Source organism: Oncorhynchus gorbuscha, linkage group LG03, assembly GCF_021184085.1.
Source record: "Oncorhynchus gorbuscha isolate QuinsamMale2020 ecotype Even-year linkage group LG03, OgorEven_v1.0, whole genome shotgun sequence".
Taxonomy (NCBI): Eukaryota; Metazoa; Chordata; class Actinopteri; order Salmoniformes; family Salmonidae; genus Oncorhynchus; species Oncorhynchus gorbuscha.
The window spans coordinates 90,630,674-90,651,077 of NC_060175.1; the positions used below are offsets into that span (position 1 = coordinate 90,630,674).

General features: G+C 40.5%; 1 protein-coding gene across 1 annotated transcript in view; it reads left to right on the plus strand.

The window, feature by feature from the left end:
• The first annotated feature begins 565 nt into the window (after window positions 1–565).
• LOC124032186 (arf-GAP with coiled-coil, ANK repeat and PH domain-containing protein 3-like) overlaps window positions 566–20,404 on the plus strand; it is a 102,135-nt gene continuing 82,296 nt past the window's right edge. The window contains 1 exon segment of the mRNA XM_046344377.1: window positions 566–730. Coding sequence (XP_046200333.1) covers window positions 684–730 — 47 coding nt within the window. The 5' untranslated portion in view covers window positions 566–683.

Consider the following 20,404-nt stretch of genomic DNA (forward strand, 5'->3'; position numbering starts at 1 on the left):
CTTTTAATATCATGTTCCTCTGTGAGAATCTGGTTTCCTGGTGAAGGTGTTGCAGACAGATTTCACCAGAGATTGGCACTGGGGAAAAGAGGAATTTGGCTGTGCTTCAGTCAAGGACTGCCAGCTGTGAGGAGGGGCCAAAGGTCATCTGACTGTGAATACAGAGACAAGAAAGAAAACTCCAAATTCAAAACATTTAATTCACACTCTCTCAGATACACTCTCTAGTATACTGACTTCACACACACACGCGCACGCGCGCACACACGACAGTGTGATCGGCGTCCATCAACTGTTAGGGTTAGGGCAAACTGCAGGCCCCACTGTCATACTGTCTCTCTAGTAGTGTACAGTAACGGCTTAACAACTATAAAGAAAGTTGTTTCATTGATATTGACACAAAATATTCCATAAAAATGTGTGTTGTAGTCGGCTTGCCATGTGATTTCAAGCATAATACGCTCCCTAATTTTGAGTGCGCTTCTTGTTGAGAATGAACGTTTGAGGATAGTCCCTAATATTTCTCCAGCGGTCTAGCTCCTCAAATATTTCAGGCTCTCGTTTCAGTGAAGTAGCACAGTAGACTGTCACTGCACGGAATACATAGCTACACTTTTCTGTTATTCATAACTTTCTGGAAATGACATTTATACGTTAAGCTTGAAGACTAAATCCAACCCAAAATGACGGTGGACTTTGAAGAATGTGTGAAAGATTCACCCCGGTTCAGGTATGAATTTGCGCATATGTTGTTTCGCTTGTTGAATTGTTCAGCGATTCGCACAATCGAGGAAGACGAATTATAGGATTCTAAAAATCTCAAAATACATTGAAACTGCAAATAGTTTCAATTGAAAATAAAATATGTCAAATAGCTGTTTATCTTTCCATATTTGAATTCAATTAGCCTATGTTGCCATTGCAAGGCAATTATTGCAGTGAAATTCACAGGGCTGGACTAGGCTACTTGATATTAATAATCCATCATTTTCTTGCCATCTTTCAAAGAAATGCGTAAAAATGGTCATTGTTTATCATAGGACAACCTTGGAGTGCATGGTGAATAAAGGTCGTGTGTCCTTTAACGGGGGTGGATTTCCCATCACCAAAAGACAGATGAAAATACTATAGGCTACATTATCATTAGTGTTAGTAATATCGCGTTCTGTCTGCTACATCCATTCCTCGGTTGTTGAGCACTTCCATGGGACAGATATCGCACTTCCATGGGACAGACATCATGCCCCCCCCTCCCCACCCATGACGCATGAACATTCATAGGTCACATGTATTTAGAATCCTTACTGTAGCAGGGCTCCCTTCCTCAGGAAAATCGTTTTTTGGAAAAATCATGTGTCATACAGGGACTTTGTGTTCAACTGCATTGTCACTGTCTGTGAGAAGTGTGACATTCACCAAATTGTGATAATAATGTATATATTTGAATTACATTTTGATCTTGTATTTGTTCTTTAGATTACACAATATATGTTGTTAATGAAAAATTGGCCTATTGTCTATCCCATGGTCTCCACTAAATATTTGTGTTCTGGAGGATGGGTTCCGTGACTGGGACTGATTCGCCCTGATGTTATATGGCAGGAACTCTCCCAATTCCAAAGGCACTTCCTTTTTATTCAACTGCTCTCCTGACAGAACTGCAAACTGCACACTCACAAAGGAAGAACTTCAAACAGTGGCTTTCAGGGAAACTAGAAGGTCCCACGCACTGCCTCACTGCTGCATGCTCCTCATGCTACGGCTGCTGCGACAGCGGCTGTGTGGTGCACACAGCACCAAAGGTTAGCTAAATAAATGAAGGCATGTCTTTACACCCACATCCCTTCCCAATCCCCTTCCCAGCCCTGGATATCATTCCTTCCATTAGATTCCTTCCTCCCCTGCATCTAGAGTTAGCATTCCAAATGGTACTCTTTTCCCTACATAGTGCACTACTTTTAAGCCTATGTGTGGAAGGAACAGGAGGGGCTGTCAGGCAGTCTGTGGGGTGTCTGCCTGGCCTGCATGCCTGGGTATGTGTGTGCACTGCCACCACAGTAGAGCTCCCACAGATATAATCTGCTCTCCAAATCAAAGACTTCCAGACTTGGCAGCAGAACGTTAATGACTGCCATCTGGGCCTGAGAGAGAGGAGAGGCAGGCAGGTCTCATGAAGTGCTGAGTGAAGGGTATTTACAGAAACAACTCTCTCTGTGTTTATGTGCTAAAAGACCAAGGCTGTACTGTAGTAACCAGAGTGGATCATCTTGCACTAAGCCAGTGCTTCTCAATTATTTTCTGTTACGCCCCCCCTAGGAAGAAGTAAACATTTTGCGCCCTCCAACTCTCCGCTGCGACTGAAAATAGTATAATTTGTCTATAAAATTGTTATAAGTACACCTCTGCATAACATTGTATCCTTATTAACATTAAAGAAAACAAAAAAATAAAGAAATATAGATCAACTTACAACAAAGAATAACTTTATTAACATTGTTTTTTAGTCTGAAACAGAAAAGACGTCAAGTGCATCAATTTGCCTGAAATTGAAAAAAAACCAAGCCTTATTTAAACTGTAAACATTTTTTGACCATTTGATACTGAAAAATAAAATCAATAAATAATAATACATTCAAATTGATCAGCAACATTATCTCAGGAGCACAATATATGAAACTCACCTATAAAACAAATGAATAAAACAATTTGTGCTGATTTTTAAAAAATCAGAATGAGGAAGTCAGGATTAATGGATACAATGAGCACATTTTGCAGAGCACAGCTTTCCGAAGCATGATACTGCAACTCTCAGCTCCTGCTCAATGTTTAGCTGGGACCTGTACTTGGTTTTCAGTGCAGCAACAACAGAGAAGCCAGTCTCAAAAAGAAAAGATGTTGCAAAAGGAAGAAGAATGCCCATGGCCCTCTGACCTAAGAGTGGATACTGCCTCTCTACACTCAGCCAGAATTCACTCAGTGTCTGTGGTCTGAACCTCAGTCTCAATGTGAAGTCAGACTTTATATCAATGACCTGGTCCTCCTCTGCAGAGCTGAAACCAGTTGGAGCTGGTGCATTGAAAGGATCTCTCACCCAGTCATATTGGGAACTGGTCCTCCTCTGCAGAGCTGAAACCAGTTGGAGCTGGTGCATTGAAAGGATCTCTCACCCAGTCATATTGTGAACTGTTTTCAGGGAAGTACTTTTTAAAGAATCCCATCATTGATGAAATATGCTCCTTAATATATGGAATCACTGAGGTGGCATCATAGTCAGTGTCAACGAATTCATGCAGGTTCTCGAATGAATCAGTATTTCCTTCATCAAGTCGCCTGCCCTACATTGCAAGCTTTCGAGTGAAAGAGCCGATCTTGTCTGTGACCTGAGGGAGGGGTTTCTTTCCCTTGAAGCTGTAGATGTAGTTCATTTAGCTTTCCAAATATGTCACTCAGGTAGGCCAGTTTTGCCAGGAAGTTCTCATCACTACACTTTTCTGCGAGGTCATACTTGTGCTCCTGCTCTGAAAACATTCCTATCTGCTCTCTGAGCTCAAAAACTCCGGACAAGACTTTTCCTCATGACAGCCACCTTGCTTCACTGTGAAACAGCACAGCTTGATGTTCAGCTCACATCTCCTCACAGATAGCAGAGAAGACTCTTGTTTTTAGTGGTCTGGTCTTTATAAAATTGACTACACCTGCAATGTCAGTCATAACCTCCCTTAATTCAGAGGAAAGGTGTCTTGAAGCCAGCGCTTCTCTGTGTACAACACAGTGTATCCAATCAGCATTAGGTGAGGCCTTCTTGATGAGTGCCCGAAGTCCTTTTCTCATCCCTGCCATGGTCTGTGCACCATCACTGCAAACACCAATGTAGTGTTCCCACTTTAGCCCATTCTCAGTCAGGAAGCAGTCCAGCATTTTGAATAGCTCTTCAGCTGTGGCTCTGTCTCTGACATATTTACAAAAAAGTAGATCCTCACACAGGGAGTTTGTCATGTCAAAACATACATAAGCGATAAAAAAACAGTCTTTGTTGCTGTCAGTTGCTTCATCGAACTGTAAGGCAAAACGTTTGTCTTTGAGTTTATCTACCAGCTGTTCTTTAACATCGTTAGCAATGTCATTTATACGTCTGGCGACAGTGTAATTGCACAGAAGGATAGTTTTTTATTTTTGCAGCACTTGCTTCATCCAGCATGACAGAGACCATGTCTAATACTGCAGGCAGTATCAGCTCCTCTGCTATGGAGTGTTTTTTTTTGCACTGAGCGATTTGGTACTCCACCTTATATGATGCTAACAGTGCTCGCTGGTTTACTGAAGTAGCATTCACAAAGCGGGACGATTGTTGGCAATATTCGGCATGTTTTCGCTGAAAAAACTCAAGCGGCTTTTCAGCGTGACTGGAGTGTAATGTCTTTAAGTGACGCCTTCATTTATTTGGCTTCATGCTGTCCGCTGCCAACATTTTTTAGACACAGTAAACATACCAGTCTTTCCTCGTCTCCCACCGTAGTCACAGTGAAGCCAAGCGCTACATACGCTTTGTCATATTTCCTCACCGTAGATTTCGGGAGACTTACGTTTGTCTCATTATCTCCGTCTCTCTCCGCCTTTCTTTTCGTCCCTGTTAAACATTTTTCCATGTTGTCTCTTAAGGGTTTGTTATCTGCACTTCATATCTCCTGCTCTGTGCTATGTGCTCTTGTTCGGTGCAAAAAAAAAAACCTACTCCCTACGGAGAAAAAAAAGCATGTTCCCCGGGGTCACGGGCGCGCACCACGATTTGAGAAGGACTGCACTAGGCAGACGTTACTTAGCCCATTGCACACAGCTTGGAGAGATCTTTGATGTCCCTCTTAGTTGTACTTAAATGCAAAAACGTTTTTGTTTAGCCATTGCTGTGGAAGAGGAATGAAAATTACCCCATAGATGCGATGCTTGGCAAAAACTAAGTATCTGATCTGCAAAAGCATATAAACTGAGAGCAAAAGATAGTTGTTATATCATGTTCAGAGTGTTTTGAGTAGAGTTTGAGCAATAGTTATTTATGCCAACAACTAATTCAATTATTATGCAGTGACAACAAGGGTGTTTTGTATCCTGAAATGACCAGATCAGAGTCAGCCACCAAAAGAGACACTTCTGAAGCAGCATATTCTTCCCACTGAAGCCTGACAGGGAATTGAGCCCATATTGAAATGGGCCTTTTGTGGCAGTTAAAAGCAATGTAAGTGTTATGCAACAAACCCTGGAGCTGGAATGACTGACTGCCTGGCAGACTGGCTGGCTGACTCACTGACTGACTGACTGACTGCTGGCTGGGAGGAAGCAGCCAAGACCAGAGGGAATCAAGCCTTCCACATTTGATATTTGAAAGCCAGGGTAGAACTAATGGGCTACTTCCCACACGTGTAAAAACATGCAGGCCATCAATTCTGCATGGCTGTTTTCACACGCTTGAGTTGGAGTCTATGTAGCACATGGGGATGTGTGAAACCTACTCCTCAGTCTGAAGTGTCTACCTTTTCGTGTGGTGCTGACCGGTAAGATGCTTCATCAGGCCAGTCATGCATGTGAGCTAGCAAGTCAGAGGTCCTGGATTCCAGCCTCTGTGTGAGACAAATAAGGAGGAAGTGGTACTCGCTAATAAGCAAGCAGTGTGACATCCTTTACATCATCCGCATTTTGAGCTGAGATGGCTTCTTGTGTCGTGGTTTACCATTACAATCCTCATCAATACAATTTCTTATACAGTTGTCATATACTGAGCAAACATTTAAATGCAACACGCAACAATTTCAAAGATTTTTTTACAGTTCATATAAGAAAATCAGTAAATTGAAATAAATTCATTAGGCCCTAATCTATGGATTTCACATGACTGAGGTGGGGTGCAGCCATGGGTGGGCCTGGAAGGTCATAGACCCACCCACTTGCCAGTCAGGCCCAGCCAATCATAATGAGTTCTTCCCCACAAAAGGGATTTATTACAGACAGAAATACTCCTCAGAACCCCCCCCCCCACACTCCCTCAGATGATCCCATCGGTGAAGAAGCCGGATGTAGAGGTCCTTGGCTGGCGTGGATACACGTGGTCTGCGGATGTGAGGCCAGTTGGACTTATTGCCAAATTCTCTAAAACAATGTTGGAGGCAGCTTACGGTAGAGAATTGAACATTCAATTCTCTGGCAATGGGTCTGGTGAACATTCCTGCAGCCAATATGCCAATTGCACACTCCCTCAAAACTTAGCCTTTTATTGTCCCCAGCACAAGGTGCACCTGAGTAATGACCATGCTGTTTAATCAGCTTCTTGATATGTGACCGACCGGCTCGGTTCGGTCTTATGTAACAAAATTTGAAATTGTGTTCTTTACGTTGGATAAAAGTAGAGACTCAGAGCTAGAAAATGGTATATCATACACTACAGTTGAGAAACAATGAGAAAGTAATTCTGCTTTGAAAGTTGATAAACTTGTAACCCCACTTTTGAGAAAATGTCCTTTGAATGTTTTGATACACCTACTGGAGAGTTCTTCTTTGTCTACACCCATTCAGCATCATTCACACCCTTTAAAGTCTTAGCCACACCCATCTTTTTAAGGATTCACATGTGAGGCCATGGGCGAAACAACCAAAGATTTCAAGACTAAAGGCTGGTTTATACTACGGGTGTGTTTGTAAATTTAATCTGGAGTGCCAGAGTGTGCTCCGAGTGCGCTCTGGCAAACTGACAATCTGAGCGTGTCAGATTGTCAGTTTGTATTCAGAGCGTTTTGCTCTCGGAGAGTTCAGAGCGCACACGGGTTGCTCTGACCGAGGAGTAGGGTTGATCCGAGTGTTCTAACCTAACAGCAGTCAAGCACCCAAGCTAACTGGCTAACATTGGCTAGCTTGTTAGCTACTTCCAGACAAATGAGAGAACAGCTCACCCTAGCAGAGGTGGTTAGGCTGCTTTTATGTTATCCAGATCGTTGGTGACTGCAACTGTGCTGCTGGCAACAATTTAATTACGCTTTTTGCCAACGTTTACTGACTCCAGCCATATTCAATGGGGGTTGAGCGTGCTTAAATTCGTCAATTATTTTGTGCTCTGGCACACTCTGACGAGAGTGCTCTGAAATCGGAGTAGATAGCCAGAGTGAATTTTCTAGCTACATCTATTGACAGTTGTCATAGAGACATCATGAAGATTCTATTGAAATGGTTACTTGCATAGTGGAGTCTTTTGTTTAGACATGTAACTAGCTAGCTAAACAATCAACCAGAATCCCAACTCATAACAAACATCACCACACTGCATGAATCTGCAGGTAGCTAACCAACCAGGTTCAATGTTAGCTAGCTAACATTAGGCTATAACTAGCAATGCAAATGACTCTGAGATATGTGTATTATCTGTGTAGTAATATTATTCGTAACGTTAGCTAGCGAGCCAGACAGTTAATGTTAGCTAGCTAGCTAACTACACTTTATCTTGAAATTAAAACGACTTTGACAAAATTATAAATAATTAACGTTATATCTGAAAATGTAATATCTGAAATTGTAGCTAGCTAGACTCTTACCCATATACATGGATGGACACTTCTCCCTCTCTGTCATGGATACCATGTTTGCCTTAGTTTGAAGATGTAATCCGGAGACAGGTGTTTTATACAACAGCCTTCTGTGTGTTCTCTTTTCGACCTCATCTGCATATTTGCAGAATTTTCTCCATCTCCTTAGCGATCATACTCTAATTCCACTGATTTCAAAATTTGGCCCTCCAGAAAGTGGAAAGCAACTCTTATACAGTTATACTAGGAGATATCTATCAAAAAAGCTGCGTTAGAAATGATTACCTGCACATACTGACCAGCTCATGTTATACAGTCACGTGCTATATGGCAGACCAATCCGAACTCATCTCATGGCATGTTCAGCCCACTCATTATCTCAGCCAATCATGGCCAACGGGAAGGTTGCCTACTTTTTCTGTGGCTAAACCAACTAGGCTTGTAATTTTAACAATTTTATTTGAATTTACAGATGGCATACACGTTTGTAAATAAGGGATATCAAGTTTAATTTCTGCCAAAGAACGCATTTTCATTTAAAAAAAAGTTTATGTTCAAATGTCTCTCCTGTGAAGTAGTGACGCGCGACATACGCCTAGTTTCCTGAAATGAGTCACATTTGCCACACCTGTCAGGTGGATGGATTGTCTTGGCAAAGGAGAGATGCTCACTAACAGGGATATTAACACATTTGTGCACAAAATTGGAGAGAAATAAGCTTTTTGTGCATATTTTTTATTTCAACTCATGAAACATGAGACCAACGCTTTACATGCTGCTTTTATATTTTTGTTTAGTGTATATTAAATGGGCTAGTTAGTTTGATTGATGTAGCTTTTCTACACCTCTTCTGTTTTCATTGGTCAATGCTATTGACAAATTCTTCAGTTGTGTTCTTACTTCCTTGGTTTATAGATTACCAAGAAGCCAAATTATATGGTGCATTAAGTAAGCTCAAAAATTGTGAAAATCTCCTCATTGTGTACCCTCTATTTGGTGTCTATGGATTAGAGGTCGACCGATTATGATTTTTCAACGCCGACACCGATTATTGGAGGACCAAAAAAAGGACGGTTTTAATTTTTATTTGTAATAATGACAATTACAATTACAACAATACTGAATGAACACTTATTTTAACTTAATATAATACATCAATAAAAATACTAAATCAATTTAGCCTCAAATAAATAATGAGACCTGTTCAATTTTGTTTAAATAATGCAAAAACAAAGTGTTAGAGAAGAAAGTAAAAGTGCAATATGTGCCATGTAAAAAAACTAACGTTTAAGTTCCTTGCTCAGAACATGAGAACATATGAAAGCTGGTGGTTCCTTTTAACACGTGTCTTCAATATTCCCAGGTAAGAAGTTTTAGGTTGTAGTTATTATAGCAATTATAGGACTATTTCTCTCTATACCATTTGTATTTCATATACCTTTGACTATTATATGTTCTTATAGGCACTTTAGTATTGACAGTGTAACAGTATAGCTTCCGTCCCTCTCCTCGCCTTTACCTGGGCTCGAACCAGGAACACATCGACAACAGCCACCCTCGAAGCAGCGTTACCCATGCAGAGCAAGGGGAACAACCACTCCAAGTCTCAGAGCGAGTGGTGTTTGAAACGCTATTAGCCCGCTAACGCTATTACCCCTCTAACTAGCTAGCCATTTCACATCGGTTACACCAGCCTAATCTCGGGAGTTGATAGGCTTGAAGTCATAAACAATGCTTGAAGCATTGCGAAGAGCTGCTGGCAAAACGTACGAAAGTGCTGTTTGAATGAATGCTAACGAGCCTGCTGGTGCCTATCACCGCTCAGTCAGACTGCTCTATCAAATCATAGACTTAGTTATAGCATAATAACACACAGTAATACGAGCCTTAGGTCATTAATATGGTCGAATCCGGAAACTATCATCTCGAAAACAAGATGTTTAGTCTTTCAGTGAAATACGGAACCATTCCGTATTTTATCTAACGGGTGGAATCCATAAGTCTAAATATTCCTGTTACATTGCACAACCTTCAATGTTATATCATAATTACATAAAATTCTGTAAAATTAGGCGGCCCAAACTGTTGTATATACACTGACTCTGCGTGCAATGAACGCAAGAGAAGTGACACAATTTCACCTGGTTAATATTGCCTGCTAACCTGGATTTCTTTTAGCTAAATATGCAGGTTTAAAAATACATACTTCTGTGTATTGATTTTAAGAAAGGCATTGATGTTTATGGTTAGGTACACATTGGAGCAACGACAGTCCTTTTTCACGAATACTCTCCGCATCGATTATATGCAACGCAGGACATGCTAGATAAACTAGTAATATCATCATCCATGTGTAGTTAATTAACTAGTTATTATGATTGATTGATTGTTTTTATAAGATAAGTTTAATACTAGCTAGCAACTTACCTTGGCTTACTGCATTCACGTAACAGGCAGGCTCCTCGTGGAGTGCAATGTAATCGGGTGGTTAGAGCATTGGACTAGTTAACTGTAAGGTTGCAAGATTGAATCCCCGAGCTGACAAGGTAAAAATCTGTCATTCTGCCCCTGAACAAGGCAGTTAACCCACAGTTCCTAGGCCGTCATTGAAGATAAGAATGTGTTCTTAACTGACTTGCCGAGTTAAATACATTTTAAATAAAGGTCAAAAAAGTTTGTTTTTAAACAACGGCCAAATCGGTGTCCAAAAATACAGATTTCCGATTGTTATGAAAATTTGACATCGGCCCTAATTAATCGGCCATTCCGATTAATCGGTCGACCTCTAATATACACTCACTCACTCACTACCGGTCAAAGGTTTTAGAACACCTACTCATTAAAAAAAAATATATATATATATATGTATATCATATTATTTTTTACATTTATTATTTAAAAAAATAATAATAATTGTACTTTGGCATCCCAGAGAAATTGTTAGGCGGCCCGCCCAAGGGTTTCTATTGCAGTAAAATCCCTGCCCCATTTTGAATCCCACATTAGACAAATTGCTGTTTTGGCTCTGCTGTCTTCATTTGCTCCCTTTCGCCACTGTTAGTTTTTGGTGCTGTTTCAGCTCACCAGGCAGCCCTACAGGCATCCTCACCATTGAGGGTGTCAGTGATGCTGTGCAGCGGAGTGGAGCTGACCACTCCAGGTGATGAAAACAAGTGACAAGGATTAAGTCAGCAGTTGACAATCTCTCTCTCCTATTCAGGGATTAGCCGACATTCTCCCTCTCCTCCTCTCTCTGCTCAATCCCAGGAGAGGAGAACGTCAAGGTGTTTCACCTCACCTCCAAGCAAACACATCCTGCTTGGGTGGTGTGATGTCTCCTTGGTGGGGTGTTAAATTCAAATCAATTTAAAAACACATCAGCATTAAAGTTATTGAAGTAAAATAATTTGCTGTCCTGAGCCTTCTTTCAGCATTTCAATCTATAGAAAAACTCCCTCTCAATTCACACTTGAGTTGTGTTCCTCTCTTTGAAAGGGGATGTCTTTACACTCAGCAGAGCCAAAGGGAATGTGTGATGTTTGCATAGGCTCTGTGATAGATCTCCGGATGAAGCAAGGATGGCTTCAGTTGCTCGACTCATTTTCAGTAGGATGAGAGGCTTCTTTCTATATAGGGGAATCAGGGACTCTGATACAACCGAATACAGTATATGAACACTGGAGTCACAACAAAAGCTGTCTCATAAAGTTCAGAACAGAAACAATCTATTCTAGATATCTGGTGTATTATGTAATTTGAACTGAAGCAGGTTCTATGTAGAAATGATTCTGCAACATGTGTACTAATTATTTCCATCCACACCAATGTTACTTAGAAGTCCTTTCATTTCCTATTTGTTCTAGAGTTACTGGTATTATTTATCTTTTTAATGGTGGCTAATGATGAATCTCTGCTAATGGACTGGAGGACTCTGGCTGCGGCCTGCAGCCTGCTTGAATGGTTGGGGACACAGCACAGGGATGATGTCATCCTAGTCTTTGTGTTTGAGAGTGGGGGCTCTGCATGAGTCCTGGCTGTCCCTCTCATTTCTTATTTCTGTCTGATAGCAATACGCTATTCACACATCTCCACACAATGGGCCGTGGTACAAGGCGCTGCATTCTGAATAGGGTGGTGTGTGTGTGTGTGTGTGTGTGTGTGTGTGTGTGTGTGTGTGTGTGTGTGTGTGTGTGTGTGTGTGTGTGTGTGTGTGTGTGTGTGTGTGTGTGTGTGTGTGTGTGTGTGTGTGTGTGTGTGTGTGTGTGTGTGTGTGGTGGTAATCCACTTCTATAGGACATCCTGCATGATGACAAAGAGACCTGCGATTTGGGCCAGTGGCCTAGCACAAACAGAAACCTGTCTTGCCTACCCTTAAGAGTGTGTGAACAGTTTATTAAGTGCGGGAAATCTAACTGCCAAGCCGTATGACTCTCTTCTTTTCATCTTTCCCTCTTTCAACTCCATCACCCAGTACTGCCACAAGTTGTGCCGCATGCTGTGTTAACTTGACATCATTGAAACAGCACCATGGTAGAAGTGTTTCAGAGATACATGATACAGGGGCCCCCCGTGTGGCGCATCGGTCTAAGGCACTTCATCGCAGTGCTAGAGGCCTCACTACAGACCCAAATTCGAATCCGGGCTGTTTTACAACTGGTCGTGCCCGGGAGTCCGATAGGGCAGCGCACAATTGGCCCAGCATCGTTTGCGTTAGATGAGGGTTTGGGACTCATCACTTGGGGGGGGAGTTTGAGACAAGATTGAAATTGGCTTATATGTCAGGCTCTTATTAACTCCTCACTAGAGTTACATATCACAATGTTATTTTGGACAATGTATATCAATCATTTGACTCCAAGTATTGAATACAAAAATATATTCTGCTTTGCAGAACAGGCGAACAGGCAGCTCTGTCTCTCTTAGAGGAACACCATTGGACTAGGCTCTGGCTCTGTGCATGTAGGCCATGAATAAGTCATATGCCAGCAGATGTTTGCCAGGCCCGCTGAGAGGGGACTGAGAGAGAACTAGTTGGACTAGTGGGAGATTAAGTGACCTGCACTGTGCAGTAATTCTAGTGTGACTGCCTCCACCAGATGCTCTATCCCAACGTTCAATCAATCAGCTCTTTTGCAATTATAGCAGTTTTATGGTGATGATAACTAAGACTTTTGATATTGGTGTATTGATATCACATGTGACATGCTGAAACTATAAATGAGAGGGCCTTTGGCTTTGGATGTGACACAAAACTTATGCTAAAACTCAAGAAGGTTTGCTTTTGAATGCTGATGGCTCTGCGCAGATGTGCAAGATCAGGAACAAGCCGACTACTTCACGTTGACTACTGATATTCCCTGGGGTTGTTTGGCAAGCAAAATTACTTCTAGATCAATCTGTCAGGAGAGGACGCATCAGTTGTCATAAAATATTAGTTTTTTTCGAGAGGTAGAAAGAAAGTAATATGAGCGTAAATATTTAGTGAATGGCTGATTCGTAACGTTTGAATCAATTTTCAGACTGAGGCATGCAACATTTGGATCAGTTTGGGGTCCGTGGATCGATGCAGTCATATATTCAAGATTTGAATGAGCAACTGATGCGTATCGGTGAGTCGTTACATCCCTAGGATATGGCCCGTGGTGAGGTGGCTGACCCGGAACTCTAATGCCCAGTAACGGAGCCTCCTCTCTTGCGACTGATTCACTTCTTCTGGATCCTGGCACTGGATCACATGTGCACCAACACAAAATATCTTTGTTAACCTTTTGTTAAATTGGATATATTGGATGACCATCACACTATATGAATGTTTACTTGTTTATTGTGCCGACATTGGCTAAGTGACAGCTTTCACCCTCATGGATCAAAAGAGGTCTTTATCCTATATCAAATAGTATGTTGGATGAGTTGACCATTACATTTACTATAGCTTATCACTACTTGTTTATTGTGTCTTCATTGGCTGAGTGTCAGCTTTCTCCTTCAGTGAAGTCATTAGCCTAGCTGTTGTTGATGCTCTGTAATGGCCTAGTCTCTAGAGGCTGTGGTTTGTAGTGGAGACCAATGAGCCGTGACTGACTGAAGACGCTCTGTTTTTACACTGTTGCTGCTCTGCTCCTTGTTCATTTAGGCTCCATTGAGACGAGATGGAATGCTACAGAGAGAGATACTCAATGCCATTTGTCAGTATTGTTAAACTAAGGAAATTGATCTTCTCATTATTGTGATACCAAGTGTCAAGGTATTTGGTGGTATTGTGAAGGTACAGTGGTTCCTCCTTTAAAAGTTGTGAGCCTGCACTGCGGGACTTAGAGGTACCCAGCATCACGGCTTCATTACTCCAGACCACCACAAGGGGGAGATAGAACACTCATTATGCATTTGGGTCCCAAGGGTTTTATATGACCAATCACATTGAGTGATTGACAATGATGAATTTGACGCGAGCCACCCGTCCCTGGGGCTTTCTTCAACAAAAATGGCTGACAAAACATTACGGTGGAACCAAATGTAAGTATTTATAACATCCTAACGAGTCAAGCAAAAACATTTACAATTTAGAGGAATATGTTAGTTAATGTAGCGACAAACGTTTGTGCATATTTTTTTGTCATAAAGTTAATTTATGAAAATTGCTATTTAGCAAAATAGCTGACTAGCTAACATTAGCCAGCTAGCTAGCTAGTGTTATGACAGGAAAATGGATTTGTAATTTGTGGTGTTTAATGTTTTAGAGACTCCTGAGCAAACCAGGCTGTTGTCTTGTGAAACAGTGGATGTAAAGAATCTAGCCAGCGAAAGCATTTACTGCAAATTGAATGTACAATTGTGTAAGCTTGCCTTGCAATGCAGCTGAAGTAACATAGCTAGCTAACTATTTACTTGCTTATGGTGTAGTGGAGGATAATAATTATTGTATGCCTATGGATGGGTAGCTAGCTGTGTATTGACCCTAAAACGTTAGATTGGTGTGAATATTAGTTCAGAACCTACGAACCTTTGCTATCATAGTTGTTGTATCAACTTCAAGTCTGAATGGCATTAATGACGCCTATGGATAGAGTAGAATATAATAACTTTATTGTGCCAACAATGCAAATCCTATATACATGTACTGTAGTTATTACCACGCATGAGATTCCCACATTGTAGCCTGTACATTAAATATATTCACTAATTATGTACTCTTCCTTGGCAAATAAATGTGCAGTTCAGGTATGAATCTCTGAGACATTCTTTTCCAGTCCTATCAAACTCCATTATTTGAATGATGCTGTGTCTGCATGTACAGTATGTATTACAATTATACACTTCAACAGTGATTACCACTCTTGCTCCTGGGACATCAATGATTACACTATGTAATAGACTAGAAACATGATTAATTTGTAATTCATATATACAGAAAAAAACTACGCATATCTAACTCCCTTCACAGGATAGTATTTCAATGAGATACTTAATTTCAACCAGTGGAGAATGTGAAACACTTTATTGAAAGAACTTAATTATCCAGGTGTTATAAATACATAATACATGCATTATAATTGCAATATTATAAATACAAGTTCAATCTGTACTTCAATGCACATATGGTGTGCATTATAAAACGAGGAAGAAAGACGAGGTGGGAGAGAGGTGTAGAAGACAGAAAGGGAAAGTGGTAAGAACAGCGGCAGGCAGCATATGATTCATTGAATTACACATTCTACGGTATGTATGTAAAATAGTAGAATGTTATGAACCGACACTGTGTAGGAGCTACATTTGAGGTTGGAAGTTTACATACACCTAGGTTGGAGTCATTAAAACTCATTTTTCAACCACTCCACAAATTTCAGGTTAACAAACTATAGTTTTGGCAAGTCGGTTAGGACATGACACGTAATTGTTCCAATAATTGTTTACAGACAGATTATTTCACTTATAATTCACTGTATCACAATTCCAGTGGGTCAGACGTTTACATACACTAAGTTGACTGTGCCTTTAAACAGCTTGGAAAATTCCAGAAAATTATGTCATGGCTTTAGAAGCTTCTGATAGGCTAATTGACATCATTTGAGTCAATTGGAGGTGTACCTGTGGATGCATTTCAAGGCCTACTTTCAAACTCAGTGCCTGTTTGCTTGACATCATGGGAAAATCAAAAGAAATCACGCTTGTCTGTACAAACAATAGTACACAAGTATAAACACCATGGGACCACGCAGCCGTTATACCACTCAGGAAGGAGACACGTTCTGTCTCCTAGAGATTAACGTACTTTGGTGTGAAAAGTACAAATCAATCCCAGAACAACAGCAAAGGTCCTTGTGAAGATGCTGGAAGCAAACAGGTCCAAAAGTATCTATATCCACAGTAAAACGAGTCCTATATCGACATAACCTGAAAGGCCGCTCAGCAAGGAAGAAGCCACTGCTCCAAAATCACCATAAAAAATTAAAAAGCCAGACTACGGTTTGCAATTGCACATGGGGACAGGGATTGTACTTTTTGGAGAAATGTCCCTTGGTCTGATGAAACACAAATAGAACTGGTTGGCCATAATGACCATCGTTATGTTTGGAGGAAAAAGGGGGAGGCTTTGCAAGCCAAAGATCACCATCCCAACCGTGAAGCACGGGGGTGGCAGTAACATGTTGTGGGGGTGCTTTGCAGCAGGAGGCGCTGGTGCACTTCACAAAATAGATGGCATCATGAAGAAAGAAAATTAAATGGTGGAACAAACTCCCTCACGACGCCAGGACAGCGGAGTCAATCACCACCTTCCGGAGACACCTGAAACCCCACCTCTTTAAGGAATACCTAGGATAGGATAAGTAATCCCTCTCATCCCCCCCCCTTTAAGTTTTAGATGCACTATTGTAAAGTGACTGTTCCACTGAGATTTCTGGATATAAATATGCACATTATCAAACAAAACATACATGATGTCTTAAGGTGAATGCACCAATTTGTAAGTCGCTCTGGATAAGAGCGTCTGCTAAATGACTTAAATGTTAAATGTAAATAGCCACATCTCAAGACCAGTTAAAGATTGGTCGTAAATGGGTCTTCCAAATGGACAATGACCCCAAGCATACTTCCCAAGTTGTGGCAAAATGGCTTAAGGACAACAAGGTCAAGATATTGGATTGACCATGACAAAGCCCTGACCTCAACCCTGGGAGTGCCTTCTGATGAAGATCATCAAAGGTAAGTGAATATTTATGGTGTTGTTTCTAACTTTGTTGATTCCAAAATGGTGGCTATTCCTCTGGCTGTTTTGGGTTCTGAGCTCCCTTCTCAGATCATGCTTTTTCCGTAAAGTTTTTAATGAAAAATCTGACACAGCCGTTGCATTAAGGAGAAGTCTATCTTTAATACTGTAAATAATGTTTATTATTAGTATTTCTGCAAAATCACCCGATGTTTTGGAATCAAAACATTACTGCAAGTAACGCGCCAATGTAAAGTGAGATTTCTGGATATAAATATGCACATTATCGAACAAAACATACATGTAGTGTGTAACATGATCTCCTATGAGTGTCATCTGATGAAGATCATCAAAGGTTAGTGATTCATTTTATCTATATTTCTGCTGTTTGTGACTCCTATCTTTGGCTGGAAAAATGGCTGTGTGTTTGACGTTGCGGTGATCTAACATAATTATATGTTGTGCTTTATCTGTAAAGCATTTTTGAAATTGGACACGATGGGTAGATTAACAAGATGTTTCTTTCATTTGCTGTATTGGACTTGTTAATGTGTGAAAGTTACATATTTCAAAAAAATATTTTTGAATTTTGCGCGCTTCCTTTTCAGCGGAATGTTGTCGAGGTGTTCCGCTAGCAGAACCCCTGCACTCGAGAAGTTAAACAATTTAAAGGCAATGCTACCAAATACTGAATGTATGTAAAGTTCTAACCCACTGGGAATGTAATGAAAGAAATAAAAGCTGAAATAATTCACTCTACTATTATTCTGACAATTCACATTCTTAAAATAAAGTGGTGATCCTAACTGACCTAAGACAGTGATTTTTTTTTTTACTAGGGTTAAATGTCAGGAATTGTGAAAAACTGAGTTTAAACGTATTTGGCTAAGGTGTATGTAAACTTCTAACTTCAACTGTAACTACTAGCTATGTAAAAGTTTGATGGAAGAACGCCCAGTGCTGCTTACCTGAGATGCCATCATCATGCAGTCCTTCTTCGTAGGTGTCCACTATGACTTCTTTTGTGTTGGAAAAAAGTTGCTTTCAGAACAATTATTTTTGATTGAATTTAAAAAAATGTTTTGTTCTCGACAAAAAGCCACAAATGTACGTCCATTGCATATAACAATTTGCCTGTGAATAACCACACCTTCATACAAACATGCTACTGTATGCAGAATTCTTGAATCACAACCGAAAATGCTGCCATCTCCTGCCAGCACGCCCACAATTCACAGACCAGATTTGCCCAAACGACCAAGGGGTAGCTTGCTACTCAATGTAATAAAGTCATGACTTTTCAAATAAGTTACCTTACAGGTTATGTTGGCTAACAATTTATTAGCTATGCTGTCCTTACGAACCACATAGCATATCATTACAGCAGTATGTACCGGTATGTTAGCTAGCTACCAAACGTTAGTAGTTATACATCAAACTTTCCAGTATATTAACTATAGGCTATCTAACTACCCAACGTTTATTGACTTGATTATTCCCGTGATTCTTAGCTTAGCTAAATGGTATAGTCGTAGTGCGTTCTCAATAGACATTCGGGTGCTTTCGTAAATTCGCTTTGGCTATCTATAGGCTGGACAATAGAATGAGTCAAAATTCACCCAAGGCTGAAAAACAGCTTAAGCTGGAACACTAGCGCGAGCCCATAGCAAATGAATGGAATCAAACGTTTGCAGATCCTGTTTTGACTGGAGTGATGCTTAGAATTCCATTTCGCCTAAATGGCACACAAAAATGTATCATTTTTTATTTTACCACTACAATCTGTTCGTCAGACGAAACTGGAAAAAACTACTTGTTTAGAAAGTAAACATTCCAACCTCGATGTTGTCAACTGTGCTTATGTCTGCGTATTGAGAAAACTTTAACTATGTCTCGTCTAGCGATCGATGACAAATGAGCTCGCTGCCCAGACTTACATAATTACAAAGAGGAGATTCTCCTGATTAAAATGCTGCCCGACTTGAAAAAAATCTAAATATACACAGTGAGATATTTGGCGAAATAGACCGGCATGCCTCTCCATAGGAAAACAATGGGGGGAGCAAAGCGTTCCAAGGGCAAAAAGTATTTTGGGGCTAGCATTTTATGACAACCTAGCTACTTGCCCAGGCTTCCATAATTAGAAAAAGGAGATTCTCATGATTTAAAATGGCGTCCAACTTGAAAAAAAATCCAAATATACACATTGCGAGATATTTGGCAAAATAGACAGACATGCCTATATTTCCCCCATAGGAAACAATGGGAAGACCGCAGAGTTCCAATATATTTTTTTGTTTTGATTTTACCTATAAAACAATGTGAGCAGGTCTCATTGCCAACAATAGCGAAGCAGGCATTGTGACGTTGAACAATAAACTGGGAATAGAACGTTCGGAAGGCGAGTTGGTGCCACAGTGCTCAATAGAACTAATAGGAGCTGACAGGGTGAAAAATGCGCTAAAATAAGGCATGTTTTTTAGAGATTACGTCAAAACGACGGCAAGCAGCTGGAAAATATGGTCATATTATGAAACTGGGCTCCACTGCGGATGCAATTAACTAGTTTTTATCAGAAAAGAACATTGTTAAAAATGTAATGTGTCTAGCCTACTATCTACACGGATTTCAGAGCACTCTCGTCTGTGTACCAGAGCGCAGAATAATTAATTTACGAGCGCTCAACACCCGTTGAATATGGCCGGTGTCAGTAAATGTTGGCAAAAGCATTAATTAAATTGTTTCCAGCAGCACAGTTACAGTCACCAACACTCTGGTTAACACGAAAACTGCCTTACCAGCTCTGCTAGGGTTAGTAAAACGGTCAGAGTGGTCACATTTGTGTCTGGAAGTAGCTAGCAAGCTAGTCAATGTTAGCTTGTGTGCTTTACTGCTGTTGTAAGGTCAGAACGCTCAAATCAACCCTACTCTTCGGCCCAAACATCCAGTGTGCACTCCGAGAGCGAAACGGTCTGAATTTACAAACTGTTTCTGTTCCATCCTAGAGGAAACACAGAGGGTTTTTTCATTTTTCATGGAATAGAAACACCTACCCATTCCAGGATTTGTCTTTATTTTTTGTAGAATAATAGTGAAGACATCACAACTATGAAATAACACCGGTATCCTGCGTGCCCTGCCTTCTATAGTACAGACATTACATTACATTTACATTTAAGTCATTAGCAGACGCTCTTATCCAGAGCGACTTACAAATTGGTGCATTCACCTTATGACATCCAGTGGAACAGTCACTTTACAATAGTGCATCTAAATCTTAAAGGGGAAGGGGGGTGAGAAGGATTACTTATCCTATCCTAGGTATTCAGACATGGCCTGCTCTCCCTTATGTAAAGAATTAGGCACTTTACCATGTTTACTAAAGTATGTATTGTAGACTGCACAGTAGCCTAATAAACAAATAAACACATTTTGTTAGTCCTACTATTGTTAGGTCTGTGTATGCATAAATGGGGATCTTATAGGGTTATTGTGGAATTTTGCTGTTATTGTTTCCCAATCTTGTATTTCAAGCATGTCCCTTGAAAACTGTCATGTAAAAATCTTAATTTCCATTCAGGTAGAAATGGGCAATAATAATCTACTATAAAAATGGATGGCTCTTTGTAAGGACAGC